The sequence below is a fragment of the Panulirus ornatus genome, chromosome 42 (genome assembly GCF_036320965.1).
Source record: "Panulirus ornatus isolate Po-2019 chromosome 42, ASM3632096v1, whole genome shotgun sequence".
NCBI lineage: Eukaryota > Metazoa > Arthropoda > Malacostraca > Decapoda > Palinuridae > Panulirus > Panulirus ornatus.
Genome location: NC_092265.1, coordinates 13,820,903 through 13,847,530, shown reverse-complemented (window position 1 = coordinate 13,847,530; position 26,628 = coordinate 13,820,903). Strand labels below are relative to the sequence as shown.

Below are 26,628 nucleotides of genomic sequence, written 5' to 3'. Positions count from 1 at the left end.
TTGGAGGACAATAATGCACAGAATTACCAAGGTGGGAGGGGATGAAGTATTGGAATGTTTATGAATGAACAGAAATGACATAGTCAGACTATCAAAACAATCTGACCCAAATAGATCTCCCCTATATGTGATGCAAGACTTTGCACAGGGACTTACTAGACCACTGGAAATGTTCAGTAAGTCATTAGTGGAAGGTGCAATTCCAGAGATAGGGGAGAGATGTAAACGCCAATCTCACCAACAAGTATGTTTGCAAAACACTGTTAAAGATAATAAAAAAGCAAGTGAATGACTATTCACAAAGGAGTAACTTTCTAACTGGGAGTCAGCATGATTTTAAGGAAAGAAGGCCAAGCATACCCAATTCTCTAGACTTCTATGATAGAGTGAGCTTCATCTTGGATCAAAGAGAAGGATGGATAGATTAAGTGTTCTTGGACTGCAAGAAAGCCTTTGACACAGTTACTCATCAAAGGTTGACTAAAAACTAGATCTTCTGGTAGGCATATGACATATGATTCTTCACTGGTAGGGAGCAAAGAACACATGTACGAGGTGCATTCTCAAAATAGCCTGGGGTTATAAGTGGCATGAAACAGGGCTCAGTCTTGAGCCCACTACTATTCTTAGTGTGCAAAATGACTTAACTGATGGACTGGAATTGTATCTAAGAAAGTTTATAAATGATGTAAAGATCATGTGTGAAATGAAGAATGATGATGATCGCAACAGCCTACAGGGGCAAATGGATAAACTCCAAATTTGGTCAGATAAATGGATGATGAGATTCAATCCAAATAAGAGTGAGATGTTGAGGAAGGCACAAAGTGAAAGAAAACCTTGGAGTGATTATTACCTGGCAAGAAACAAATTACAGGAATCTGCATGTTAAAGAGGTCTTGGGGTTGACAATGTGCCTAAAATATTGCCTGAGTTTCAATTAGAACTGTGAAAGAGGCAAACTGTTTACAGGAAAATAAAAGAATCACATTCAAAGATATAGACAGGGAAATGCTCATAAAAATATACACTACAAGTAACAAATCAAAACAAAATTATGCTTTACAAGTTTGATCACTACATCAAAAGAACACAAAGATCTGATCAGATTAGTACAAAGAAGAGCAACTAAGATGATACCCAAGTTAAGAAAAATGAGTTACATGAGAGTAGGCTCCAGAGCTGTCCACCATGGAAGAGAGGAGAGGGGGATCTGATAACAAACTTCATTTTTCTAAATCAACTGGGTAGCTGTAGTTACCAGTATTACCCACCTGGGTATCGAGAGGGACAGTGACAGCCGAACAGTAAGTGGTTACCAAGTTGCATTCCTCTGAACAAGGTAGGTGTCATTTATTTCTGCCTCACCCACATGTGGACTACTGGTATTCTGACCACAAACATAAAATCTCTACATGTCATACATAACACTTAACTCACACAGTTCCTTCTTCATAACTTTATAATTTCATGCAGTGAGCACTATGAGCAAGCCCTGCCTTTTGGCAAAATGGTAGGAGTAGATAGAAGTAGTAGGCAAGAACATTTAGGCAAGAGGATGAGGTAGAACCATTAGGTACCAGTAGCAGGTAATAGCATTACATAGTAGTAGTTAGTTGGTAGCAACCTCTGCAAACACAGCACTAGAATTGCCCTCTGTCAGTGGCCTCTTAAGGGTGAGGCAAAAAGGCTAAGAAGCAACACTGGAGTTCACTAGTTATGGAGACTCTATTGCCACACCCATCCCCAGTTGGGAACAGGCATCAAGAGACACAGACAAATAGACAGGTGTTGACAAGGAACAATTCTTCAAATGATGTAGCACTGGAGTAAAAAGACACCATAAAGCTAGTTATAAACCTGGTTAGAAAGGATGTTAAGAAGTACTGGTTCAGTGTTAAGTTGGTGGATGGCTGGAATAAACTAACTAATCAGGCAGTGAATGCTGGTAGTTTAACAAGGTTTAGAAGGCTACTTGATGAGTGTAGAGCTCTCCTCCCACACTGTGCAAACAGGTAATTAAAACAGGCAGTTACCTAGTGAAGGCAAAGAAGAAGTGTAGTCCGGGTTTTTCAGAAGAGAAAATGATATGGTTGAGAAGGTGGTGAAATTAAATAAGCTTGGAAAAAGAGACTTGTATGAAGAAATACCAGGAAAGATTGAAAGTAGAATGGCAAAAGGTGAGAGAAATGAAGCTAGGATAGTGGCTGAGAAATGTGCTTGAAAAGTGTGTGGCTTGTGGAAGGAGGGATGTAATAAGAGAAGAAAGGGTAGTGACTGGTGGGAATGATGAAGATAAGTTGCTAGTGAAAGCCCCCCCCCCCCCCCCCCCCCCCCCCCCCCCCCCCCCCCCCCCCCCCCCCCCCCCCCCCCCCCCCCCCCCCCCCCCCCCCCCCCCCCCCCCCCCCCCCCCCCCCCCCCCCCCCCCCCCCCCCCCCCCCCCCCCCCCCCCCCCCCCCCCCCCCCCCCCCCCCCCCCCCCCCCCCCCCCCCCCCCCCCCCCCCCCCCCCCCCCCCCCCCCCCCCCCCCCCCCCCCCCCCCCCCCCCCCCCCCCCCCCCCCCCCCCCCCCCCCCCCACCCCACCTACCCCCGCACACCGCCCTGGACACGCCCCTACCTCACCCACACTCCCATCCCCTCCTAACCCCCCGGCCCCCTCACTCGCTCCATCCCTACGCTCCCCACCCCCCCCAAACCCTATGCCCATCATCCCCATTGGCGCCCTTCACTGCAGTACCCAGTTTGCTTCCCTTGTCTTACGCCCCCCTATTTACCGCCTTCCGAACATCTTTTTATTGCTCCTAAAATTTACTGATAGTCTTCCCCCAACCTCATTTGCCCTTTTTTTCACCTCTTCCCACCTTTCTCTTGACCTCCTGTCTCTTTCTTTGATACGTCTCCACACATGCATTTTTTCCTCAAAAATCGTCCAAATGCCTCTCTCTTCTTTTTCACTAATACTCTTACTTTTTCCCTTTCCCCCCAAATCACTACCCTTTCTAAACAGCCCACCGCCCACTCCTTCTCCTGCCACAAGACATCTTTGCGCATCCATTCACTGATTCCTAAATACATCCCTTTCCCCTCCCCCACTCCCCAATATATATATATATAATATAAATTTTTTTTTTTTTTTCTTTTTTTTCATACTTTTCCGGCTATTTCCCGCAATAGCGGGGTAGCGTTAAAAACAGGGGAAACGGGGTTTTTTTGGGGAAATCCTCACCTGGCCCCCTCTGTTCCTTTTTTTGGGAAAAAAAAAAAAAAAAAAAAAAAAGAGAGGGGAGGATTTCAGGCCCCCGCTCCTTCCCTTTTAGTCGCCTTCTACCACACGCAGGGAATACGTGGGAAGTAGACTGTCCCCCTATCCCCTATATATATATATATTATATTATTATCCCTGGGGATAGGGGAGAAAGAATACTTCCCACGAAAAATTTTTCCCTGTGGGGGCGTAAAGGCACTAAAAGGGGAGGGAGGGGGTGGCTGGAAATCCTCCCCTCTCATTTTTTTTTCAATTTCCAAAAGAAGGAACAGAGAAGGGGGGCCAGGTGAGGATTTTCCCCTCAAAGGCCCAGTCCTCTTTTCTTAACGCTACCTCGCTAATGCGGGAAATGGCGAATAGTATAAAAGAAAGATATATATATATATACAAAAGGGACAAGAGAGCAAAGGGGAACTTCAGTGAAGGGGGCTAAGGGGGAGGTGAAAACAAGTAGTGGTGATGTGAGAAGGAGATGGAGTGAGTATTTTAAGGGTTTTGTTGAATGTGTTTGATGATAGAGCGGCAGATATAGGGTGTTTTGGTCGAGGTGGTATGCAAAGTGAGAGGTTAGGGAGAATGATTTGGTAAACAGAGAAGGGTAGTAAAAGCTTTGCAGAAGATGAAAGCCGGCAAGGCAGCAGGTTTGGATGGTATTGCAGTGGAATTCTTTAAAAAAAGGGGGTGACTGTATTGTTGACTGGTTGGTAAGGTTATTTAATGTATGTGTGATTCATGGTGAGGTGCCTGAGGTTTGGGCGGAATGCTTGCATAGTGTCTTGTACAAAGGCAAAGGGGATAAGAGTGAGTGCTCAAATTACAGAGGTATAAGTTTGTTGAGTATTCCTGGTAAATTATATGGGAAGGTATTGATTGAGAGGGTGAAGGCATGTACAGAGCATCAGATTGGGGAAGAGAAAGTTTTTTTTTGGTTTTTTTTTTTTTTCAGAAGTGGAAGGAGGTGGATCAGGTGTTTGCTTTGAAGAATGTAGAGAAATACTTAGAAAAGCAAATGGATTTGTAGTAGCATTTACGGATCTGGAAAAGGGCATATGATAAGTTGATGGGAGATGCTCTGTGGAAGGCATTAAGAATATATGGTGTGGGAGGCAAATTTTAGAAGCAGTGGAAAGTTTTTATCGAGGATGTAAGGCATGTGTACGTGTAGGAGAGGGGAAAGTGATTGGTTCTCAGTGAATGTAGGTTTGCGGCAGGGGTGTGTGATGTCTCCAGGGTTTGTTTAATTTGTTTATGGATTGGGGTTTTAGGGAGGTAAATGCAAGAGTTTTGGAAAGAGGGGCAAGTATGCAGTCTGTTGGGGATGAGAGAGCTTGGAAGTGAGTCATTTGTTGTTCGCTGAGATACAGCGCGGGTGGCTGATTCATGTGAGAACTGCAGAACTGGTGACTGAGTTTGGTAAAGTGTGTGAAAGAAGAAAGTTGAGAGTAAATGTGAATAAGAGCAAGGTTATTGGTACAGTAGGGTGAGGGTAAAGTCAATTGGGAGGTAAGTTTGAATGGAAAAACTGAAGAAGTGAAGTGTTCTAGATATCGGGAGTGGAATTGGCAGCAGATGGAACCAGGAAGCAGAAGTGAATCATAGGGTGGGGGAGGGGGCAAAAATTTCTGGGAGCCTTGAAGAATGTGGGGAAGTCGAGAACATTATCTTGGAAAGCAAAAATGGCTATGTTTGAAGGAATAGTGGTTACAACAACACTCTATGGTTGCGAGGCGTGGGCTATGGATAGAGTTGTGTGCTGGAGGGTGGATGTGCTGGAAATGAGACGTTTGAGGACAATATGTGGTGTGAGGGGGTTTGATCGAGTAAGTAATGTAAGGGTAAGAGAGATGTGGGGAAAAAAAGAGTGTGGTTGAGACAGAGAAGAGGGTGTTTTGAAAGGGTTTGGTTACATGGAGAGAATGAATGAGGAAAAATTGAACAAGAGGATATTGTGTCAGAGGGGGAGGGAACGAGGAGAAGAGGGAGACCAAATTGGAGGTGGAAAGATGGAGTGAAAAAGATTTTGAGTGATCGGGGGCCCGAACATGCAGGGGGGTGAAAGGCATGCAAGGAATAGAGTGAACTGGAACGATGTGTATACCGAGGTCGACGTGCTGTCAATGGACTGAACAGGGGATGTGAAGCATCTGGAGTAAACCAGTGGAAAGTTCTGTGGTGCCTGGATGTGGAAAGGGAGCTGTGCTTTCGGTGCATTATTACATGACAGCTAGAGACTGAGTGTGAACGAATGGGGCCTTTGTTGTCTTCCTAGAGCTACCTCGCACACATGAGGGGGGGGGTTGGCTATTCCATGGGTGGCGAGTTTTGCGATGGGGAAAGAATAAAGGCAGACTATGAAACATGTACATGTGTATACATGTATAAGTCTGTGTGTGTATATATAGTGTACATTGAGATGTAAGGTATGTATATTTGCGTGTGTGGATGTGTATGTATATACTTGTGTTGTGGGGGGGATGGGCCATTCTTTCGTCTGTTCCTTGCGCTACCTCGCTAATGCGGGAGACAGCGACAAAGCAAAATAAATTTAAAAAAAATAAATTTTTTTTACACAACTTTGTCACTGTCTCCCGTGTTAGTGAGGTAGTGCAAGGGAAAAAGACAAAAGAATAGCCCAACCCGACCACATCTAACAATCTAAGCATTTTCCTTGGAGTCATCATACATGCATGATGAGCAGGTTGGTGGCCTAACACCTATAAAAGTGAGGTGTAGGCAAACTGAAGAGAGTAAAAATATTCTTGGTCATGGAAGAGACCTCCAAAGGCTCCTACTGGTATGATTTTTTCCCAAAGGATATCTAAACAGGGGTAGGAAAGATTAAATTATTTTGTAACAATGGAGCCATCCCCTACATCATCATCATCAAATGATAGGTGCCATTTAAACGTTATAGAAACTGTTTTTTAGACTTCAAAGAATCAGACATTATACTTGAGCTTTAGAGAAACAGTACAAGATATATGATACCAGCAACTTTATCCATGATCAATTTTTCAAAACTGTAAAATTACCAAAGAAACGAGTGTACAATGAGATGACTAAAAATGTCATTCTCTGCCCTTTGGCTACCAAAATTATACCTCAAGTGTTTACAAACCTATTCTCTAGTCAGGAGAGATGAGAGGTGTGGTTGGTGTAGATGAGCCTGGTCTAAAGAAATGTACAACACCCTCAGATATGTCGTGGTCTTCTTCAACTAAAATCTGCCCGACCCATTGGTCGTGTTGGTGCCCGTGTCTTGACTCTTCTTGGTCGAGCTTTACCTAGGTGTTGTAACTGACCACAACTGCTGGCAAACAGAAAACCTATCTAATTACTCAGCGTAACACCATATAAAAATTAATTTTCTTGCTACTCATCAACAATGTGTTTAAAATACTGATTCACTGATTTTAATCAATATGGATGAATTGTAAATTTTGAAAATATATCAACAAAAATGCGGCTTATAATTTAACCCACATTATTTAGGATAAACAATATTTAGTATGCATAACAATGGTTTTTACATATCAAAGTCTAAATATCCAACCACTGTCATCTCAATGGTAATAATTTCTTTTTGCCTTACATATGCAACAGAAATCAAAATACCAAACAAGTGTTTCACATATAACTGTAAACAACTAGGTTAATGAATGACTCTGAATGAAAAGCATATCCTTCTCTTTGTTGTTAATAAGCAGTAACTGGGTAATTGGATTGGACTAATTCCTTTACATGTCGGGCCAGCCCCAATAAATCTCCTGAAAACAACAAAATGCTCATCAACTTGATACCATATCATCAAACTTAATGCAAAATTAACCCACTGACTGCTGATGTTCTCTATAGGGTATGGTAAGCTTGTCAGTGGACTCCCAAAGGTACCATAATGGTTTGGGCCTTTCAAAACTCCTAGGAGTGGTAAAATAAAAAGTAAGTCTAAAAACAATTACTGGCAACTCACACAAGTTTCCACAACTTTTTCCAAATTTTTCCAACTCTACTGGCAAGTGCCCATCAAAAAGCAAAGGAAGAGAGTGCTTCAATCTGCAAAGTAATGGACCATAGGAAAATATGTGCTCACTGTTTCCCACATTAGTGCCAACAATAGATGAAGAAATGGCTTTATTCGCTCACAGCCATTTTTATATCGGGATATAAATGTAACAAACTATGGAAAAAATGTATTTGGATACGGGATAACCATGACAAAGTTGCAAGTGAAACGTGTATACAAACTATTCTCACAAAGTCGGGACTAATGGGGGGGGCAGGGGTTTAGATTAGCAGAAAGTCCATACTATCCAAAATAAAAAAAAATACTACAATGTAAAAGAAGCATAATAAGCCTATACATTGTATATGAAGCATACCAAGCCTAACAATGTACAGAAGCAAATCAAGCCTATACAACTCAAAATAGTCATTCATATAAACCCCTTGTAAATGGCTAATACATGTAAAACATAAATACAAGATCAATTTCAATCAAGGCTGTTTCCAAAGTCAGTTTTTTTGACACACTACTTTCAAATCCAACTGTGTATTTTTTCATTATTCCCTTAATAACCCGACAGTTGTGTATGCTGAACCCTCCACAATCCTCCAAAATTCCACATTCTACTATCTTTGAGTGTCTGTACAAAGGCCAGCAGTTCCAAAGGTCATGAATATCTGAGGGTTCAGTTTACCAAGGCTCAGACTAGCAAGGGTATTCTATATCACAGTATATAGAGGAATAAAACAGTAAGGCTGGCAAAATCTCATCTCATACACAAGTTTTATGATACTGATATACAGGAAAAACAATTTCAAGAAAAAATAGCTATTTTTAACAGTAAGGCAAAGCACTAATAATCTTTTTTCAAATTTACTGAAAAGTGTTGCACTGGAGTGTATACAAAACTACGAGTAGCTGCAGTCAATGGGTAAGCATACTTCCCGCAAATCCACTATAGTACATGCATGATAAGGCCATCACTCTTTAAAATGAAGTAAGAAATATGCACATACATCCTATAATGTTATACCATCCTATGTGCACACCTTACCTATTACAATGAAACCATGCAAAAAAGCCATTCCAACAAAAGGCTCAAATATAATCCTTAAAGAGAAAAGGGATTTGTAAGTGGCTTTATGACCTTGCAGAAAATGTGTGGTACATTTGCACAGATACCTTATGGATGGTGCAATGAATATATGGTATGGGGAAAAGTTACTGGATGCAATGAGGAGTGTTTGTCTGGAGGGCAAGAGGTTCCGGTGAAAGTGCATGTCAAGGATTTGTGATGTTATCATGGCTGTTTAATCTGTTTATGGATGGCACTGTTCTGGTGGTTATGGCAAGTATCTTTGATAGAGGGCTCTATCTTTAGTATGCTGGGGGTTGGCAGGGCCTGGGAGGTAAATCAGTTGCCGTTTGCAGATGATGGTTAGTATGTGCGTACCCTTGGGCCCTAAATGGGAAATGAACAGAAAAAGTATATGTAGTTTTTCTATCATACCGCACAAGGGGGCGAGTTTCATACCGTGGCCCCAATTTCATAGCTCTTTTTAAAACCATACAACCCCTAAAAATTTTGTATGCTGCCTGCATTAATCATGGCAACCAGTCATTCTGGGTTTCCTCAATCCACCACCCTTATACCATAAAGTATTCCTCACATCCTTTGTGATAGGTTTCTTACTTAATTCTTGCTATGTCCTCTGACTGCTCTATCCCTAAACCCCTACAGCTCCACATTGTCATTCCTTTCAAAACTTAAGGCTGTGATTAGGCTACCCTCCACTTTTCCCTTTTCTGAGGTGGGTAAATCTAAAACTTCCAGCCCTTTCCCCGTAAAATTTGCTTTCTTTGTCCTCCTCTGGAACTCTTTATGAGCTCTTTATACTTCTCCAGGGGCAGTGACCAAACCTGAGAAGGTTATTCTAGCTTTGGCCTTATGTAGATGAGGGTTACCTTGCTAAACATTTCCTTGTCCATATACTTGAAAGGGCACTGGGAATGGATGAAGGCAAGTATGATTAGAAAGGGTAGTGAGTGTGAGTGGAGGGAAGAACAAGTAAGATTGTTAGTGAAAGAATAGAGAGGTGTTTGGATAATTTTTGCAGGGAAGTAGTGGGAAATGACTGGAAGATGTGTAAAAGAAAGCAGCATGAGGTCAGAGAAAGGTCAAGAAGTGAAAAAAAAGGGCAAATGAGAGTAGGGTAAGAGAGTACCAAAAAAATCTAAAAAGAATAAAAAAGACTTTTTGGGAAAGATGGTGAAAACGGGGGAGACAGAGAACAAATGGGACATCGGTAAAGGGGGGGCAAATGGAAGGTAATAAAAAGAGTGAAAGGGTGAAGGGGATGGAGTGAGTTTTTTTAAAGGGTTTGTTGAATGTTTTGATGATAGAGGAAGATAGGGTGTTTTTTTGGGGGGATGAAAGTAAAGGGGGGAAGGGAGAATGATTTGGAAACAGATAGAGTATGGAAAGCTTTGCAAGATAACCCAGCAAGGCGGCAGGTTTGGATGAAATTGCAGTGAACCCTTTTAAAAAGGGAGGGACTAGGGTTGACGGGTTTAAAGATATCAATGTATGTATGAATCACGGTGAAGTGCCTGAGGATGGAGAATAATGCTAGTGCCACGGGACCAAGACAAATTACAGGGGTATAAGTTTTTTGAGTTTTCCTGGTAAATTATATGGGAAGGTATTGATTGGGGGTATGGCATTTTCGAGCATCAGATTGGGGAAAAAAGAGCATGGGGTTTTCAGAAGTGGTAGAGGATGTGTGGTAGGTTTTTTGTTTTGAAGAATTTGTGAGAAATCTTAGAAAAGCAAATGGATTTGTATGAAGCATTTACGGATCTGGAAAAAGGAAATATGATAGGGGTTGAAAAGAGATGCTCTTGGAAGGCATTAAAAATATTGGTGTGGGAGGCAAATTGTTAGAACAGTGGAAAGTTTTTATCGAGGATGAAAGGCATGTTTTACGTGTGGGAAAGAGGGGAAAAAGTGTTTGGGTTCTCAGTAAATGTGGGTTTTGCGGCAAGGGGTGTGTGATGTCCCCATGGTTGTTTAATTTGTTTATGGATTGGGGGGGGTTTAGGGAGGTGAATGCAAGATTTTTGGGAAAAAGAGGGGAAAAGTAGGGCAGTTGTTGGGATGAGAGAGCTTGGGGAAGTGAGTCAGTTGTTGTTCGCTGATTTTAACAAGCCGGGGGGCGATTATTTGGGGAACTGCAGAAGGGCTGGTGAATGAGTTTGGGAAAGTGTGTGAAAGAAAGAAAAATTGAGAGTAAATGTGGAAAAAGAGCAAGGGTTTTTGGTACCGTAGGGTTTAGGGTCAAGTCAACGGGAGGTAAGTTTGAAGGGGGGAAAAAATGAAGGAAATGAAGTGTTTTAGATATTTGGGGGGTGGGAAATTTTGGGAGAGGGTGGAACCAAAGGGGCAGAAGTGAATCATAGGGTTTTGGGGGAAAGGGGGCGAAAATTCTGGGAGCCTTGAAAAAATGTGTGGAAGTCCGAGAACATTATCTTGGGAAAACAAAAAAAAGGCTATGTTTGAAGGAATAGTGGTTACAAAAAACACTCTATGGTTGCCCAGGCGTGGGTATGGATAGAGTTGTGTTTTCCCGGAAAAGGGGGGTTTTGCTGGAAAAGGACGTTTGAGGACAATATGTGGGTGTGGGGGGGGTTTGAAACGAGTAAGTTAAAGTAAGGGTAAGAGAGATTTTTGTGGAAAAAAAAGAGTGTGGTTGAGACAGCAGAAAGGGTGTTTTTGAAATGGTTTGGTTACATGGAGGGGAATAAATGAGGAAAGATTGAACAAGAGGATAATGTGTAAAGGGTGGAGGGAAAACGAGGAGAAGAGGGGGGCCCAAATTGGGGTGGAAAATTGGAGTGAAAAAGATTTTGAGTAAATGGGGGCCCTTGAACATGCCGGGAGGGTGAAAGGCTTGCAAGGAATAAAAAGGTTGGAACGGGGAAACGATGTGGTAAAACCCGAGGTCGACGGGGCTGTCAATGGACGGAACCAGGGCATGTTGAAGCCTCGGGGAGAAAAAACCAGGGAAAAATTTCCCTGTGGTGCCTGGATGTGGGAAAGGGAGCTGTGCTTTCGGTGCATTATTACATGAAGTTTGAGACTGAGTGTGAAAAAATTGGGGCCTTTGTTGTTTTTCCCTAGAGCTACCTCGCACACATAAAGGGGGCGGGGGTTGGCTTTTCCCATGGGTGGCAAAGGTTGCGATGGGAATGAATAAAGGCAGACTATGTTTCATGTACATGTGTAAAACAGGGATAAGTCTGTGTGTGTTTATATTATTGTACATTGGTTTGTATAGGTATGTATATTTGCTTTGTGGGGATGTGTATGTTTTATACTTTGTATGTGGGGGGGATGGGCCATTTTTTCGTCTGTTTTCCTTGCGCTCCCTCGCAAAATGCGGGAGACAGCGACAAAGCAAAATAAAAAAATAAAAAAAATATTTTTTTTATATATACTTTTGTCACTGTCCCCTGTGTTAGTAAAGGTTTGTGAAAGGGGGAAACAGACAAAAAAATTTACCCCAAAACCCGCCCCCCCATCAAACCCAATTAAGCATTTTCCTTGGAGTAAATTTTCATGCATGATGAGCGGGTTGGTGGCCTAACACCTATAAAATGAGTGTAGGCAAACTAAAGAGAGAAAAATATTTTTTGGGTTTTGGAAAGGGAGACCTCCAAAGGCCCCCTACGGGTATGATAACTCATATGGATTATTTTAAAACAGGTTTTGGGGAAAAGATTAAATTTTTTATTTTAAACAAGGGGAAAGCCATCCTCTACATATCATCACCAAATGATAGGTGCCATTTAAAGGTTTAAAAAATTGGTTTTTTAGACTTCAAAAGAATCAGCATTATACTTGAGCTTTAGAAAAACCCAGTACAAGATATTTGTTTCCAGCAACTTTATCCATGATCAATTTTTCAAAATTTGTAAAATTCCCAAAGAGCGAGTTTTACAATGAGAGGGAACTAAAAATGTCATTCTCTGCCCCTTTGGCCCCAAAATTATACCTCAATTTGTTTACAAACCTATTCTCTGAGTCAGGAGAGATGAGAGGTGTGGGGGGGGGGTAGATGAGCCTGGTTCAAAAGAATGTTTTCAAAAACCCTCGATTTTGTCGTTGGGCTTCTTCAAATAAATCTGCCCGACCCATTTTGGTTTGTGTTGGGTGCCCGTGTCTTGACTCTTTTTGGTCGAGCTTTACCTTTGGTGTTGTAACCCGACCCAAATTGGGTTGGCAATTTTAGATACCCTTTTAAATACTAGCTGAAAAAAACCAGTATAAAAAAATTAAGTTATTCTTGTACTCATCAACAAAAGTGTTAAAATACTGAAATTTAAATGATTTTAATAAAAATGGGGATGAATTTTAAATTTTGAAAATATATCAAAAAAACATGCAGGCTTTTTAATTTAACCCCATTAAATTTTGGATAAATCAATATTTAGTATGCTAACAATGGTTTTTAATATCAAAGTCCCAAAAATCCAACCACTTTTCATCTTTAAAGGATAAAAAATTTCTTTTTGCCTTACATATCAACAGGGAAAACAAAAAAACAAAAAAGTTTTTTTCAAAATATAACTGTAAACAACTAGGTTTAAAAAGAATTACATCATGAATGAAAAGCCTATCCTTTTTTCCTTTTGTTGTTAAAAAGCCGTAAAATGGGGTTGGGTTGGGGGTAATTCCTTTACATGTCGTCCCGTCAATTAAGGGGCTCCCGAAAACATACTACATGCCTCCCTCAAATTGATACCCTATCTCAAACTTAATGCATAATTAACCCACTGACTGCTGATGTTCTCTATTTTGGTATGGTAAGTTTTTTCGTGGACTGCAAAAAAGGGACCCTATATGGTTTGGGCCTTTTAAAACTCCTAGGGTGGTAAAAAAAAAAAGTAAAAATCTGAAAACAATTAAATGGCAAATCACACAATTTTTTCCACAACTTTTTTTCCCAAAATTTTTTCCAAATTTACTGGCAAGTGCCCCTCAAAAAGGGAAAGGAAGGAGTTGCTCAAATTCTGCAAAAGTTTTGGTACCATAGGAAAATATTGGCTCATGTTTCCCCCTTAGTGCCAACAATAGATGAAAAAATGGCTTTATTCGCTCACAGCCATGTTTTAACAAATTATTTAAATTTTAACTAAATATGGAAAAAAAGTATTTGGATACGGATTTAAACCCGGGCAAAGTTGCATAGGGGAAAGTGAAAACAAACTATTTTCACCGGCTGGACTAAATTTGGGGGGGCAGGGTTTAGAAATTTGCAGAAAGTCCATACCCATCCAAAAAAAAAAAAAATACTACATATGTATAAGAAGCATAATAACCTTTTACATTGTATATGAAGCATTTCCAAACCTATACAAATTTTACATGAAGCAAATGGGAACTTCAGTGAAGGGGGCTAATGGGGAGGTGATAACAAGTAGTGGTGATGTGAGAAGGAGATGGAGTGAGTATTTTGAAGGTTTGTTGAATGTGTTTGATGATAGAGCGGCAGATATAGGGTGTTTTGGTCGAGGTGGTATGCAAAGTGAGAGGGTTAGGGAGAATGATTTGGTAAACAGAGAAGAGGTAGTAAAAGCTTTGCAGAAGATGAAAGCCGGCAAGGCAGCAGGTTTGGATGGTATTGCAGTGGAATTCATTAAAAAAGGGGGTGACTGTATTGTTGACTGGTTGGTAAGGTTATTTAATGTATGTGTGATTCATGGTGAGGTGCCTGAGGATTGGCAGAATGCTTGCATAGTGTCATTGTACAAAGGCAAAGAGGATAAGAGTGAGTGCTCAAATTACAGAGGTATAAGTTTGTTGAGTATTCCTGGTAAATTATATGGGAAGGTATTGATTGAGAGGGTGAAGGCATGTACAGAGCATCAGATTGGGGAAGAGCAGTGTGGTTTCAGAAGTGGTAGAGGATGTGTGGATCAGGTGTTTGCTTTGAAGAATGTATGAGAAATACTTAGAAAAGCAAATGGATTTGTATGAAGCATTTACGGATCTGGAGAAGGCATATGATAGAGTTGATAGAGATGCTCTGTGGAAGGCATTAAGAATATATGGTGTGGGAGGCAAATTGTTAGAAGCAGTGGAAAGTTTTTATCGAGGATGTAAGGCATGTGTACGTGTAGGAAGAGAGGAAAGTGATTGGTTCTCAGTGAATGTAGGTTTGCGGCAGGGGTGTGTGATGTCTCCATGGTTGTTTAATTTGTTTATGGATTGGGGTTGTTAGGGAGGTGAATGCAAGAGTTTTGGAAAGAGGGGCAAGTATGCAGTCTGTTGTGGATGAGAGAGCTTGGGAAGTGAGTCAGTTGTTGTTCGCTGATGATACAGCGCTGGTGGCTGATTCATGTGAGAAACTGCAGAAGCTGGTGACTGAGTTTGGTAAAGTGTGTGAAAGAAGAAAGTTGAGAGTAAATGTGAATAAGAGCAAGGTTATTAGGTACAGTAGGGTTGAGGGTCAAGTCAACTGGGAGGTAAGTTTGAATGGAGAAAAACTGAAGGAAGTGAAGTGTTCTAGATATCTGGGAGTGGAATTGGCAGCAGATGGAACCATGGAAGCAGAAGTGAATCATAGGGTGGGGGAGGGGGCGAAAATTCTGGGAGCCTTGAAGAATGTGTGGAAGTCGAGAACATTATCTCGGAAAGCAAAAATGGCTATGTTTGAAGGAATAGTGGTTACAACAACACTCTATGGTTGCGAGGCGTGGGCTATGGATAGAGTTGTGTGCTGGAGGGTGGATGTGCTGGAAATGAGACGTTTGAGGACAATATGTGGTGTGAGGGGGTTTGATCGAGTAAGTAATGTAAGGGTAAGAGAGATGTGTGGTAATAAAAAGAGTGTGGTTGAGACAGCAGAAGAGGGTGTTTTGAAATGGTTTGGTTACATGGAGAGAATGAATGAGGAAAGATTGAACAAGAGGATACATGTGTCAGAGGTGGAGGGAACGAGGAGAAGAGGGAGACCAAATTGGAGGTGGAAAGATGGAGTGAAAAAGATTTTGAGTGATCGGGGCCTGAACATGCAGGAGGGTGAAAGGCATGCAAGGAATAGAGTGAACTGGAACGATGTGGTATACCGAGGTCGACGTGCTGTCAATGGACTGAACCAGGGCATGTGAAGCATCTGGAGTAAACCATGGAAAGTTCTGTGGTGCCTGGATGTGGAAAGGGAGCTGTGCTTTCGGTGCATTATTACATGACAGCTAGAGACTGAGTGTGAACGAATGGGGCCTTTGTTGTCTTTCCTAGAGCTACCTCGCACACATGAGGGGGCGGGGGTTGGCTATTCCATGGGTGGCGAGTTAGCGATGGGAATGAATAAAGGCAGACTATGTATCATGTACATGTGTATACATGTATAAGTCTGTGTGTGTATATATATGTGTACATTGAGATGTATAGGTATGTATATTTGCGTGTGTGGATGTGTATGTATATACTTGTGTATGTGGGTGGGATGGGCCATTCTTTCGTCTGTTTCCTTGCGCTACCTCGCTAATGCGGGAGACAGCGACAAAGCAAAATAAATAAATAAATAAATCTTTTTATCATCATACTTTGTCACTGTCTCCTGTGTTAGTGAGGTAGTGCAAGGAAACAGACAAAAGAATAGCCCAATCCGACCACATCTAACAATCTAAGCATTTTCCTTGGAGTCATCATACATGCATGATGAGCAGGTTGGTGGCCTAACACCTATAAAAGTGAGTGTAGGCAAACTGAAGAGAGTAAAATATTCTTGGTGATGGAAGAGACCTCCAAAGGCTCCTACTGGTATGATAACTCATATGGATATCTAAACAGGTGTAGGAAAGATTAAATTATTATGTAACAATGGGAGCCATCCTCTACATCATCATCATCAAATGATAGGTGCCATTTAAAGGTTATAGAAACTGTTTTTTAGACTTCAAAGAATCAGACATTATACTTGAGCTTTAGAGAAACAGTACAAGATATATGATACCAGCAACTTTATCCATGATCAATTTTTCAAAACTGTAAAATTACCAAAGAAGCGAGTGTACAATGAGATGACTAAAAATGTCATTCTCTGCCCCTTTGGCTACCAAAATTATACCTCAAGTGTTTACAAACCTATTCTCTGAGTCAGGAGAGATGAGAGGTGTGGTTGGTGTAGATGAGCCTGGTCTAAAGAATGTATCAACACCCTCAGATATGTCGTGGTCTTCTTCAACTAAATCTGCCCGACCCATTGGTCGTGTTGGTGCCCGTGTCTTGACTCTTCTTGGTCGAGCTTTACCTAGGTGTTGTAACTGACCACAACTGCTTGGCAATTCAGATACACTATCTAATGACTCAGCTGTAACACCAGTATAAAATATTAATTTACTTGCTACTCATCAACAATGTGTTAAAATACTGATTCACTGATTTTAATCAATATGGATGAATTGTAAATTTTGAAAATATATCAACAAACATGCAGGCTTATAATTTAACCCACATTATTTAGGATAAATCAATATTTAGTATGCATAACAATGGTTTTTACATATCAAAGTCTAAATATCCAACCACTGTCATCTCAATGGATAATAATTTCTTTTTGCCTTACATATGCAACAGAAATCAAAATACCAAACAAGTGTTTCACATATAACTGTAAACAACTAGGTTAATGAATGACATCATGAATGAAAAGCATATCCTTCTCTTTGTTGTTAATAAGCAGTAACTGGGTAATTGGATTGGACTAATTCCTTTACATGTCAGTCCAGTCAATCAAGGTCTCCTGAAAACATACTACATGCCTCATCAACTTGATACCATATCATCAAACTTAATGCATAATTAACCCACTGACTGCTGATGTTCTCTATATGGTATGGTAAGCTTTGTCAGTGGACTGCAAAGGTACCATATATGGTTTGGGCCTTTCAAAACTCCTAGGAGTGGTAAATAAAAAAGTAAGTCTGAAAACAATTACTGGCAACTCACACAATGTTTCCACAACTTTTTCCAAATTTTTCCAACTCTACTGGCAAGTGCCCATCAAAAAGCAAAGGAAGAGAGTGCTTCAATTCTGCAAAAGTCATGGTACCATAGGAAAATATGTGCTCACTGTTTCCCACATTAGTGCCAACAATAGATGAAGAAATGGCTTTATTCGCTCACAGCCATGTTTATATCATGTATATAAATGTAACTAAACTATGGAAAATATGTATTTGGATACTGGATAACCATGACAAAGTTGCATAGTGAAACGTGTATACAAACTATTCTCACTAGTCTGGACTAATTGGGGGAGCAGAGGTTTAGATTAGCAGAAAGTCCATACTATCCAAAATAAAAAAAAATACTACATATGTATAAGAAGCATAATAAGCCTATACATTGTATATGAAGCATACCAAGCCTATACAATGTACATGAAGCAAATCAAGCCTATACAACTCAAAATAGTCATTCATATCAACCCTTGTAAATGGCTAATACATGTAAAACATAAATACAAGATCAATTTCATATCTATAGGCTGTTTCGAAGTCAGTATTTTTGACACACTACTTTCAAATCAAACTGCTGTATTTTTTCATTATTTCCCTTAATATCAGACAGTTGTGATATGCTGAACTCCTCCACAATCCTCCAAAATTCCACATTCTACTATCTTTGAGTTGTCTGTACAAAGGCCAGCAGTTCCAAAGGGTCATGAATATCTGAGGGTTCAGTTTACCAAGGCTCAGACTAGCAAGGGTATTCTATATCACAGTATATAGAGGAATACACAGTAAGGCTGGCAAAATCTCATCTCATACACAAGTTTTATGATACTGATATACATGAAAAACAATTTCAAGAAAAAATAGCTATTTTGAACAGTAAGGCAAAGCACTAATAATCTTTTTTCAAATTTACTGAAAAGTGTTGCACTGGAGTGTATACAAAACTACGAGTAGCTGCAGTCAATGGGTTAAGCACTATCTTCAGCAAATCACTACTATAGTGCATGCATGATAAGGCCATCACTCTTAATATGAAGTAAGAAATATGCACATACATCCTATAATGTTATACCATCCTATGTGCACACCTTACCTATTACAATGAAACCATGCAAAAAAAGCCATTCCAACAAAAGGCTCAAATATAATCCTTAATAGAGAAAAGGGATTTGTAAGTGGCTTTATGACCTTGCAGAAAATGTGTGGTACATTTGACACAGATACCTTATGGATGGTGCAATGAATATATGGTATGGGGAAAAAGTTACTGGATGCAATGAGGAGTGTTTGTCTGGAGGGCAAGAGGTTCCAGGTGAAAGTGCATGTCAAGGATTTGTGATGTTATCATGGCTGTTTAATCTGTTTATGGATGGCACTGTTCTGGTGGTTATGGCAAGTATCTTTGATAGAGGGCTCTATCTTTAGTATGCTGGGGGTTGGCAGGGCCTGGGAGGTAAATCAGTTGCCGTTTGCAGATGATGGTTATGTATGTGCGTGACCCTTGGGCCCTAAATGCAAATGAACAGAAAAAGTATATGTAGTTATCTATCATACCGCACAAGGGGGCGAGTTTCATACCTGTGGCACCCAATTTCATAAGCACTTTCTAACACCATACAACCCCTCAAATTTATGTATGCTGCCTGCATTAATCATGTCACCAGTCATTCTGTTCCATCAATCCACCACTCATATACCATAAAGTATTCCTCTACATCCTTTGTGATAGGTTTCTTACTTAATTTCTTGCTATGTCCTCTGACTGCTCTATCCCTAAACCCCTACAGCTCCACATTGTCATTCTCTTTCAAAACTTAAAGGCTGTGATTAGGCTACCTCTCACTTTTCCCTTTTCTGAGGTGGGTAAATCTAAAACTTCCAGCCCTTCCCTGTAACTTTGCTTTCTTTGTCCTCCTCTGGAACTCTTTTATGAGCTCTTTATACTTCTCCAGGTGCAGTGACCAAACCTGAGAAGGTTATTCTAGCTTTGGCCTTATGTAGATGATGATTACCTTGCTAAACATTTCCTTGTCCATATACTTGAAAGGGCACTGGGAATGGATGAAGGCAAGTATGATTAGAAAGGGTAGTGAGTGTGAGTGGAGGGAAGAACAAGTAAGATTGTTAGTGAAAGAATAGAGAGGTGTTTGGATAATTTTTGCAGGGAAGTAGTGCAAATGACTGGAAGATGTGTAAAAGAAAGCAGCACTGGACAAAGACAAATTACAGAGGCATAAGTTTGCTGAGTATTCCTGGGAAACTATATCGGTGGGTATTGATTGAGAGGGTGATGGCATGTACAGAGCATCAGATTGGGGAGGAGCAGCATGGTTTCAGAAGTGGTAGAGGATGTGTGGATCAAGTGTTTGCTTTGAAGAATTTGTGAGAAATACTTAGAAAAATAGATAGATTTGTATGTAGCATTTATGGATCTGGAGAAAGCATATGATAGGGTTGATAGAGATGCTTTGTGGAAGGTCTTAAGAGTATATGGTGTGAGAGGTAAGTTGCTAGAAGCAGTGAAAAGTTGTTACCAAGGATGTAAGGCATGTGTACAATTAGGAAGAAAGGAGTGATTGGTTCTCAGTGATTGTTGGTTTGCAGCAGGAGTGGTTAGGAAGGTAAACACAAGAGTTTTGGAGAGAGGGGTGAGTAAGCAGTCTGTTGGGATGAGGGCCTGGGAAGTGAGTCGGTTGTTCTTCGCCAATGGTACAGCTCTAGAGGTTGATTTGAGTGAGAAACTGCAAAAGTTGGTGACTGAGTTAGGGAAAGTGTGTGAAAGGAGAAAGTTGAGAGTAAATGTGAATAAGAGCAAGGTTATTAGGTTCAGCAGGGTTGATGGAGAAGTTAAGTGGGATGTAAGTTTGAATAGAGAAAATTTAGAGGAAGTGAAGTGTTTTAGATATCTGGGAGTTGACGTAACAGTGAATGGAACCATGGAAGCAAAAGTGAGTCACAGAGTGGGGGTGGGGGTGAAGGTTATGGGAGCCATGAAGAATGTGTGGAAGGAGAGAATGTTATCTCGGAGAGCAAAAATGGGTATGTTTGAAGGAATAGTAGTTCCAACAATGTTATATGGTTGCGAGGCATGGTCTATAGATAAGGCTGTGCGGAGGAGTGCGGATGTGTTGGAAATGAAATGTTTGAGAACAATATGTGACGTGAGGTGGTTTGATCTAGTAAGTAATGAAAGGGTAGGAGAGTTGTCAGGAAATAAAAAAAGTGTGGCTGAAAGAGCAGAAGAGGGTGTGTTGAAACGGTTTGGACATATGGAGAGAATGAGTGAGGAAAGATTGACAAAGAGGATATATGTGTCAGAGGCGGAGGGAACAAGGAGAAGTGGGAGACCAAATTGGAAGTGGAAGGATGAAGAGAAAAAGGTTCTGAGCAATCGGAGCCTGAACATACAGTAAGATGAGAAGTATGCAAGGAATAGAGTGAACTGGAAGGATGTGATATACTGGGGTTGACATGCTGTCAATGGATTGAACCAGGGCATGTGAAGCATCTGGGGTAAACCATGGAAAGGTCTGTGGGTCCTGGATGTGGAAAAGGAGCTGTGGTTTCAGTGCATTACACATGACAGCTAGAGACTGAGTGTGAAAGAATGTGGGCTTTTTGGTCTGTTTTCCTGGCGCTACCTCGCTGAAGCCTGGGGTAGCAATGCTGTTTCCTGTGGGGTATGTTAACACCAGGAATGAATGAAGGCACAGAAGTATGAGCATGTATGTACATGTGTATATATGTACATGTCTGTGTATATGTTGATATGTATGTATATGTGCATATATGGGAGTTCACGTATATATATATATATATGTGTATATGAGTGGATGGGCCATTCTTTGTCTGTTTCCTTGTGCCACCTTGCTGACATGGGAAACAGTGAATAAGTATAAAATAAAGATAAATATTATTTCTCAAACACAATGTATATTACCACACATCTTTCATACCCTTTTATTACTTACTCTATCAAATCACCTCACAACACATACTGTCCTCAAATATTTCATTTCCAACATATGCATCATCCTCTGTACAGCCCTATCTATAGCCCACCTGAGATGGCCCCGACTGAGGCATCTTTGGCTCACGTCATGAGCCAGAGAAATTTAGGTGGAATGTTTGCATCTAGACTAACAGAAAGCATTTGACACTATACTGCATGGGAAGCTGATTAAGAAGCTGGATCTCCATGGATGAATAAAGGGAAAATCCTTTGATGAACAGCAGATTATCTCAGTGGCAAGAAATAAAAAACCCATGTTAAAGGAACATTTTCCAAATGGGTTGAGCTGACCCGCATTGTGTCACAGTTCTGAGAGCATTATTCATCTTCATCTATGTTAATGACTTGCCTGAAGTATGAAGTATTTGCATATTTGCAAATGATACAAAGGTCATGAGGGATGTGAAAAGTGAGAGGAACTGCATAAACTTACAAGGAGACTTAAACAGACTCCAAAGTTGGTCTGAAACATGGGTGATGAAATTGAAACCATGATAATGAAAGTAATGAGGATGGGAAAAAGCAAAAGATGGCCTCAATATAAGTATATCTAGCAAAATATAAGCTTCAGGATTCTGTGTGTGATAAGGACTTGGGAGTCAACATCATCCCTAACTCTTTTTCTTTATAGTATAAGGGTGGTGGATGAATGGAACAGAATGACTGGGGATATGGTTAATGCAGACAGCACACATAAGTTTAATAGGTTGTATGGGAACAGAGAATGTTCAAGATATGGGGACCTCACATGTGTAAGACTCCCTCCCCATACAGTACAAATAGGGAATTACAAATAGATAACTACAACCAGGCCTTACAGACATTTCATGGTTCCCCTGACAGCATCATATGCCCTGGTTCATTCTAATGACAGCAGTTAGTACCCCGTACACCACATTGCCCCAATTCTCTCCATCCCTTGCACATCTTGCAACCTCCTACATGTTCTGGCCCCAAGCCTCTGAAGCATCTTTCACTCAATCCTCCCCTCCTCCTTGGTTTTCTTCTTTTCTTTGTTCTCTTTACTTCTGACAGTAAACTCATCCTCTCCATGTCTGAATGATTCTAGCACACCCTTTTAGTTTGCTCATACAGTTCTAACCAATGAAATCCTTATGACTAAACCATTCTAGCACATCCTCTTTGACACTCTCATACAATTCTAACCAATCAACAACACAGTAATCTTTCTAAAGAAATTCAACTGCAAAGCCATCCAATCTAGCCACCTTGCCACATCTCATCTTATGCACGACTTTCGCTAACCATTTCTTTTTCGTCACACCACTCTACACGCCTCTACAACCCAAATACCCAACATCCATCACCCTGTCATCAAACACATTCAATTACCCTTCAAAGTGCTCACTCCATCTCTTCACCTCATCTCTTCCTGTTACTACTTACCCATTTGCCCCCTTCACCAATGTTCTCATTTGTTCTTTCATTTTCTTAGAAGCAGTAGCTAGGAATATTTTGGCAGGAGTATTATGTAGAAACATTTGGCAGAAGTAGAAGGTAAGAACATTAGGCAGGAGTATTAGGTAAATGTCAGTAGGAACATTAGGTAGGAGCCTCTGCAAAACACTGTTCTAGAGTTGCCCTCTGCCGGTGGCCTGTTAAGGGTGAGACAATGGAATTCACTAGTTATGGAGACTATTATCATGACCATCACCTTGTGAAAGTTCCAGGTGGGAACAGGTGTCAGAGATATAGATAGATAGATTTTTCTCATGCTATTAACCTTCCCATACATATCTTTGTTCTCTAAGAAGTTTGCTGATACTCACTCACCCTAACCATTTTTTCAGCTCCTGCACCTTCCTTTTTTACCTCATGCTACTTTTTTCTTGTACATATTTCACTCACTCAGACTCCTTTCCTGTAAGTAATGCCTATACAGCTCTCTTTTTCTTTTTCACTTGCAACTTGACTTCATCATCCCACTACTCACTATCCCTTCTCACCTGCCCACCTTCTACTTTCCACAAGCCACACACTTTTCTAGCACATACCGGTACTGCTTCTTTAAAAAACAATGATTCGTCACCCAGTACCCTTGATTCAATCATTCTCATCTTTTGCATTCTGTACTCAATCTCCCCAAGTAAATTTTCACACAATCCTCTTTTCCATGCTTATTTACTTTCACCACTCTTTTTTGACCTGCATCATTTCCTCTTTTCTGAAAGCCTCTGCAAATCTTGACTCTCACTTTCACTAAATACAATATCCACAATCTGCCCCTCTCAACACATTCACATTCAAGTATCTCTCTTTTCCATGATTATCAATTGGTATGTAATCCAATAAAACCTGCTTACCAACACTCCTCCACATATGTATGTCCCTCAGTTTAAACCAGATATTCCAAGTCACAAGTCCCTTTTCAGCACTTCAACTCCACAAGTTGTCCATCACTTCCATGCACATCATTCACATCACTAAATACCCTATGCCACCCAATCATACCCTCAACTGCCACATTACTCAACTTTGTCTTCAAATCATCCACCACTTACACCTGATCTCTCGCATCAAACCTACTGACACACTCATGTAGCTGCTCCCAGAACAATTGTTTCTCTTTCTCATCCTTTTTGCAGCCAGTTACACAAGCACTAATCACCCATATATCATAACAAACTTTCATTTCTGTGCAAATCAGGCTAGAGCTTACTTCCTTATACTCTTTCAAAATTTCTGATCAGCAGAAGTGCTATCCTTTCCTTAACTCTCACTCTAGCCCTCACAATAACCCCTGATTTAACCATGCCATTCTTGACCCTTACCCTAGAGCTTCATTTAGCTCAGACAGAACATCCAGATTCCTCTACTTAAACATACTACCAATCTCTCTCTACTTTTCATCTTGGTTTAATCCAAACACATTCAGACATCATAGCCTAAGCCTTGCAGGAGGATGAGCACTCCTTGCTCTGCTTCTTGTTTCATTTTTCAGATGAAAGACTATTAGGGGAGGGTTTCTAGCCCCCTCACTTCTGTCCTACATGCATGGAATGTGCTTGAAGTTTTCTTTTCCCCATCCCATTTTCTTTTAACAGGTTTCTTGCTTAATTTCATGTTATGTCCCCTGGTTCCTCTATCCCTACATTTCTTGAAAAACTGATTACTGTCCATGCCATTGATCTGTTCTGAAAACCTAAAATTGTGATCAGGTCACCCCTCACTCTCTTTCAGGGTGAGCATATACAGAGCCTTTAGCCACTCCTGGTAACTCAGCTCTCTTCATTCTGGTACCATCCTCAGGACCTTCTCCATTAACTCTATCAGTGTTTCACGTTGACTCTACTACTCTGGAGAAAATCTCACATCAAGTACTCAGAGATGAGTACTCTTTTCCTTTCATCCACCTCCTTCTAGCTATTAATTCTACAGCCTTTAACAGCCTTTCTCTAAACATTTTAAACACCTCATTCACATGGGACCACATCCCTACATTTACTGCAATCTCATCTAAACTTTCAGTCACCCTTCCTTCACACTCCTCCCTGCATTCTTTCTGATTCTTCTTCTTCCTTGCCAACACTTTTACTACTCCATTCTTCTTTATGCCATACCTCCACTTCTCCCTGATTTGCATCTCTAAAAGACTGCAAAATGGTGATTATCTCTAAACAATTCTCTCAACTCTAGCATCCAGCACAAACTCTCTCAGCCTTTCATCCACTGCCACATAATCAATCAAACCCTTTTGTTCTTCTCTTCCATCATTTCTCATCCACATATATCTATGAATCTTGCTATGCTGAAAAAAAGGTGTTCACAAGGAATATATCCCTCTCAGTACAGACATCTACAAGATAACTACATTTCCCATTTACTTCAGGCATTCTCCATTTACTACTATCTCATCAATTTCATCACATCTCACCTTTGCATTCATATCACACATTACAATCACCTTCCTCTCCTTCTTAAACCCATTTATACAGCCATACATATTTCTCAAGAAACTTTTCCTTTCATCCTTACCTTGCTCATTCTTCATACTCACAGGCATACATGCACATACCCATGCATATTTCACAAAATGAACATTTCCTTTCACCCACACTAAACTTGATCCATTCCATCTATGCTCTGTAACACTCTCCCATACTCTTGGTGAAAAGCACAACTGCACATCCATCTTCCCCTTCTCCCTGATAATTTGTATTCATTCCCATTCACATTACTCCTCTCCTCCCACAACTTGTATTCATCATTTCCATATTCAACCCTACCCAAGCATATGGGTTTCCCCAGTCCCTAGCACATCCAATCATTGCATTCTCCACAAGGTCCCTCCTTTTACTCTCAACAGTCATCCCATTTAACATTCATAGTTACTGCCCTCAATTGCTTATCCCTTTTACTCCTCAGCAGAAATGATAGATTGCAGAGCCACTTTTAAGCCCTTAGTGCCTCACCCTTGGCAGGTCACTGGCAGAGGGCAGCTCCTATGCAGTGTTTCCAATAAAAGGTTAGCTTACATATTACTACCAAATTATCTGAGAAAACCATCCTACACAGCACATAATGCATTCTGTCACGCTCCTTATCACATGAACCAATCATGTTCTAGTTTACTCCATGTAATCATAAGCTTCTTTATGTTTAAAGAATGCATTTGCAGTCGGTAGTAGTTGGTAGGCAGCCAATGAACAGGAAGGTATACCACCAGTACTACCTGCCTGGGAACTGGGAGGGTTAGTGACAGCTACATGGTGAGCCAGCACTTCCGTGGTTGTCAAGTTTCACTCCTTTGACCCAGGTAGCTGTCTTTTCACCTACACATTCTGTCCACAAACATAGAATCTCTCCTTGTTACACATAACACTTAACAACATCTAACTCACACAGCTCATTCTTTGTAACTGTAGGTTTTCCTGTGGTGACCATTATGTGCTAGCCCTGCCTTTTCGCCTAATGGTAGTAACAGTAAACAGAAGTAGTAGGTAAAGACACTTAGGTAGGAGTGTCAAGTAGAAACAGGCAGAAGTAGTCAGTAGGAACATTAGGTGCGAGCCTCTGCAAACACTGAGGTAGACTTACCCTCTGCCAGAAGCCTGATAAGGATTGGATTGGATTATAGAATTTAGGCTTATAAGCCAAGCACTGGAGCTTCTAAGGCTATTCAAAGCTTGGCCTGTTAAGGGTGACATACTTAAGGCTAAGAAATAGCATTGGAATTCACTATTTATGGAGACTATTGCCAGCAGCCACCCCCTTCAAGGAGTTCCAGAAAGGAACAGGCATCAGAGATATAGACAGATAGATAGATATACAATTATGACAGTCCTACCTGGTGATGCACAT

General features: G+C 40.8%; 1 protein-coding gene across 16 annotated transcripts in view; it reads right to left on the bottom strand.

Moving 5' to 3' along the window:
* The window catches only part of LRR (Leucine-rich repeat), a 258,329-nt gene that overhangs the window by 66,131 nt on the left and 165,570 nt on the right, over positions 1-26,628 (bottom strand). For all 16 annotated transcript variants that reach the window (XM_071686586.1, XM_071686593.1, XM_071686594.1 and 13 more), the window contains one exon: positions 16,420-16,645. In XM_071686586.1, coding sequence (XP_071542687.1) covers positions 16,420-16,645 — 226 coding nt within the window. The remainder of the gene's footprint in view (positions 1-16,419; positions 16,646-26,628) is intronic.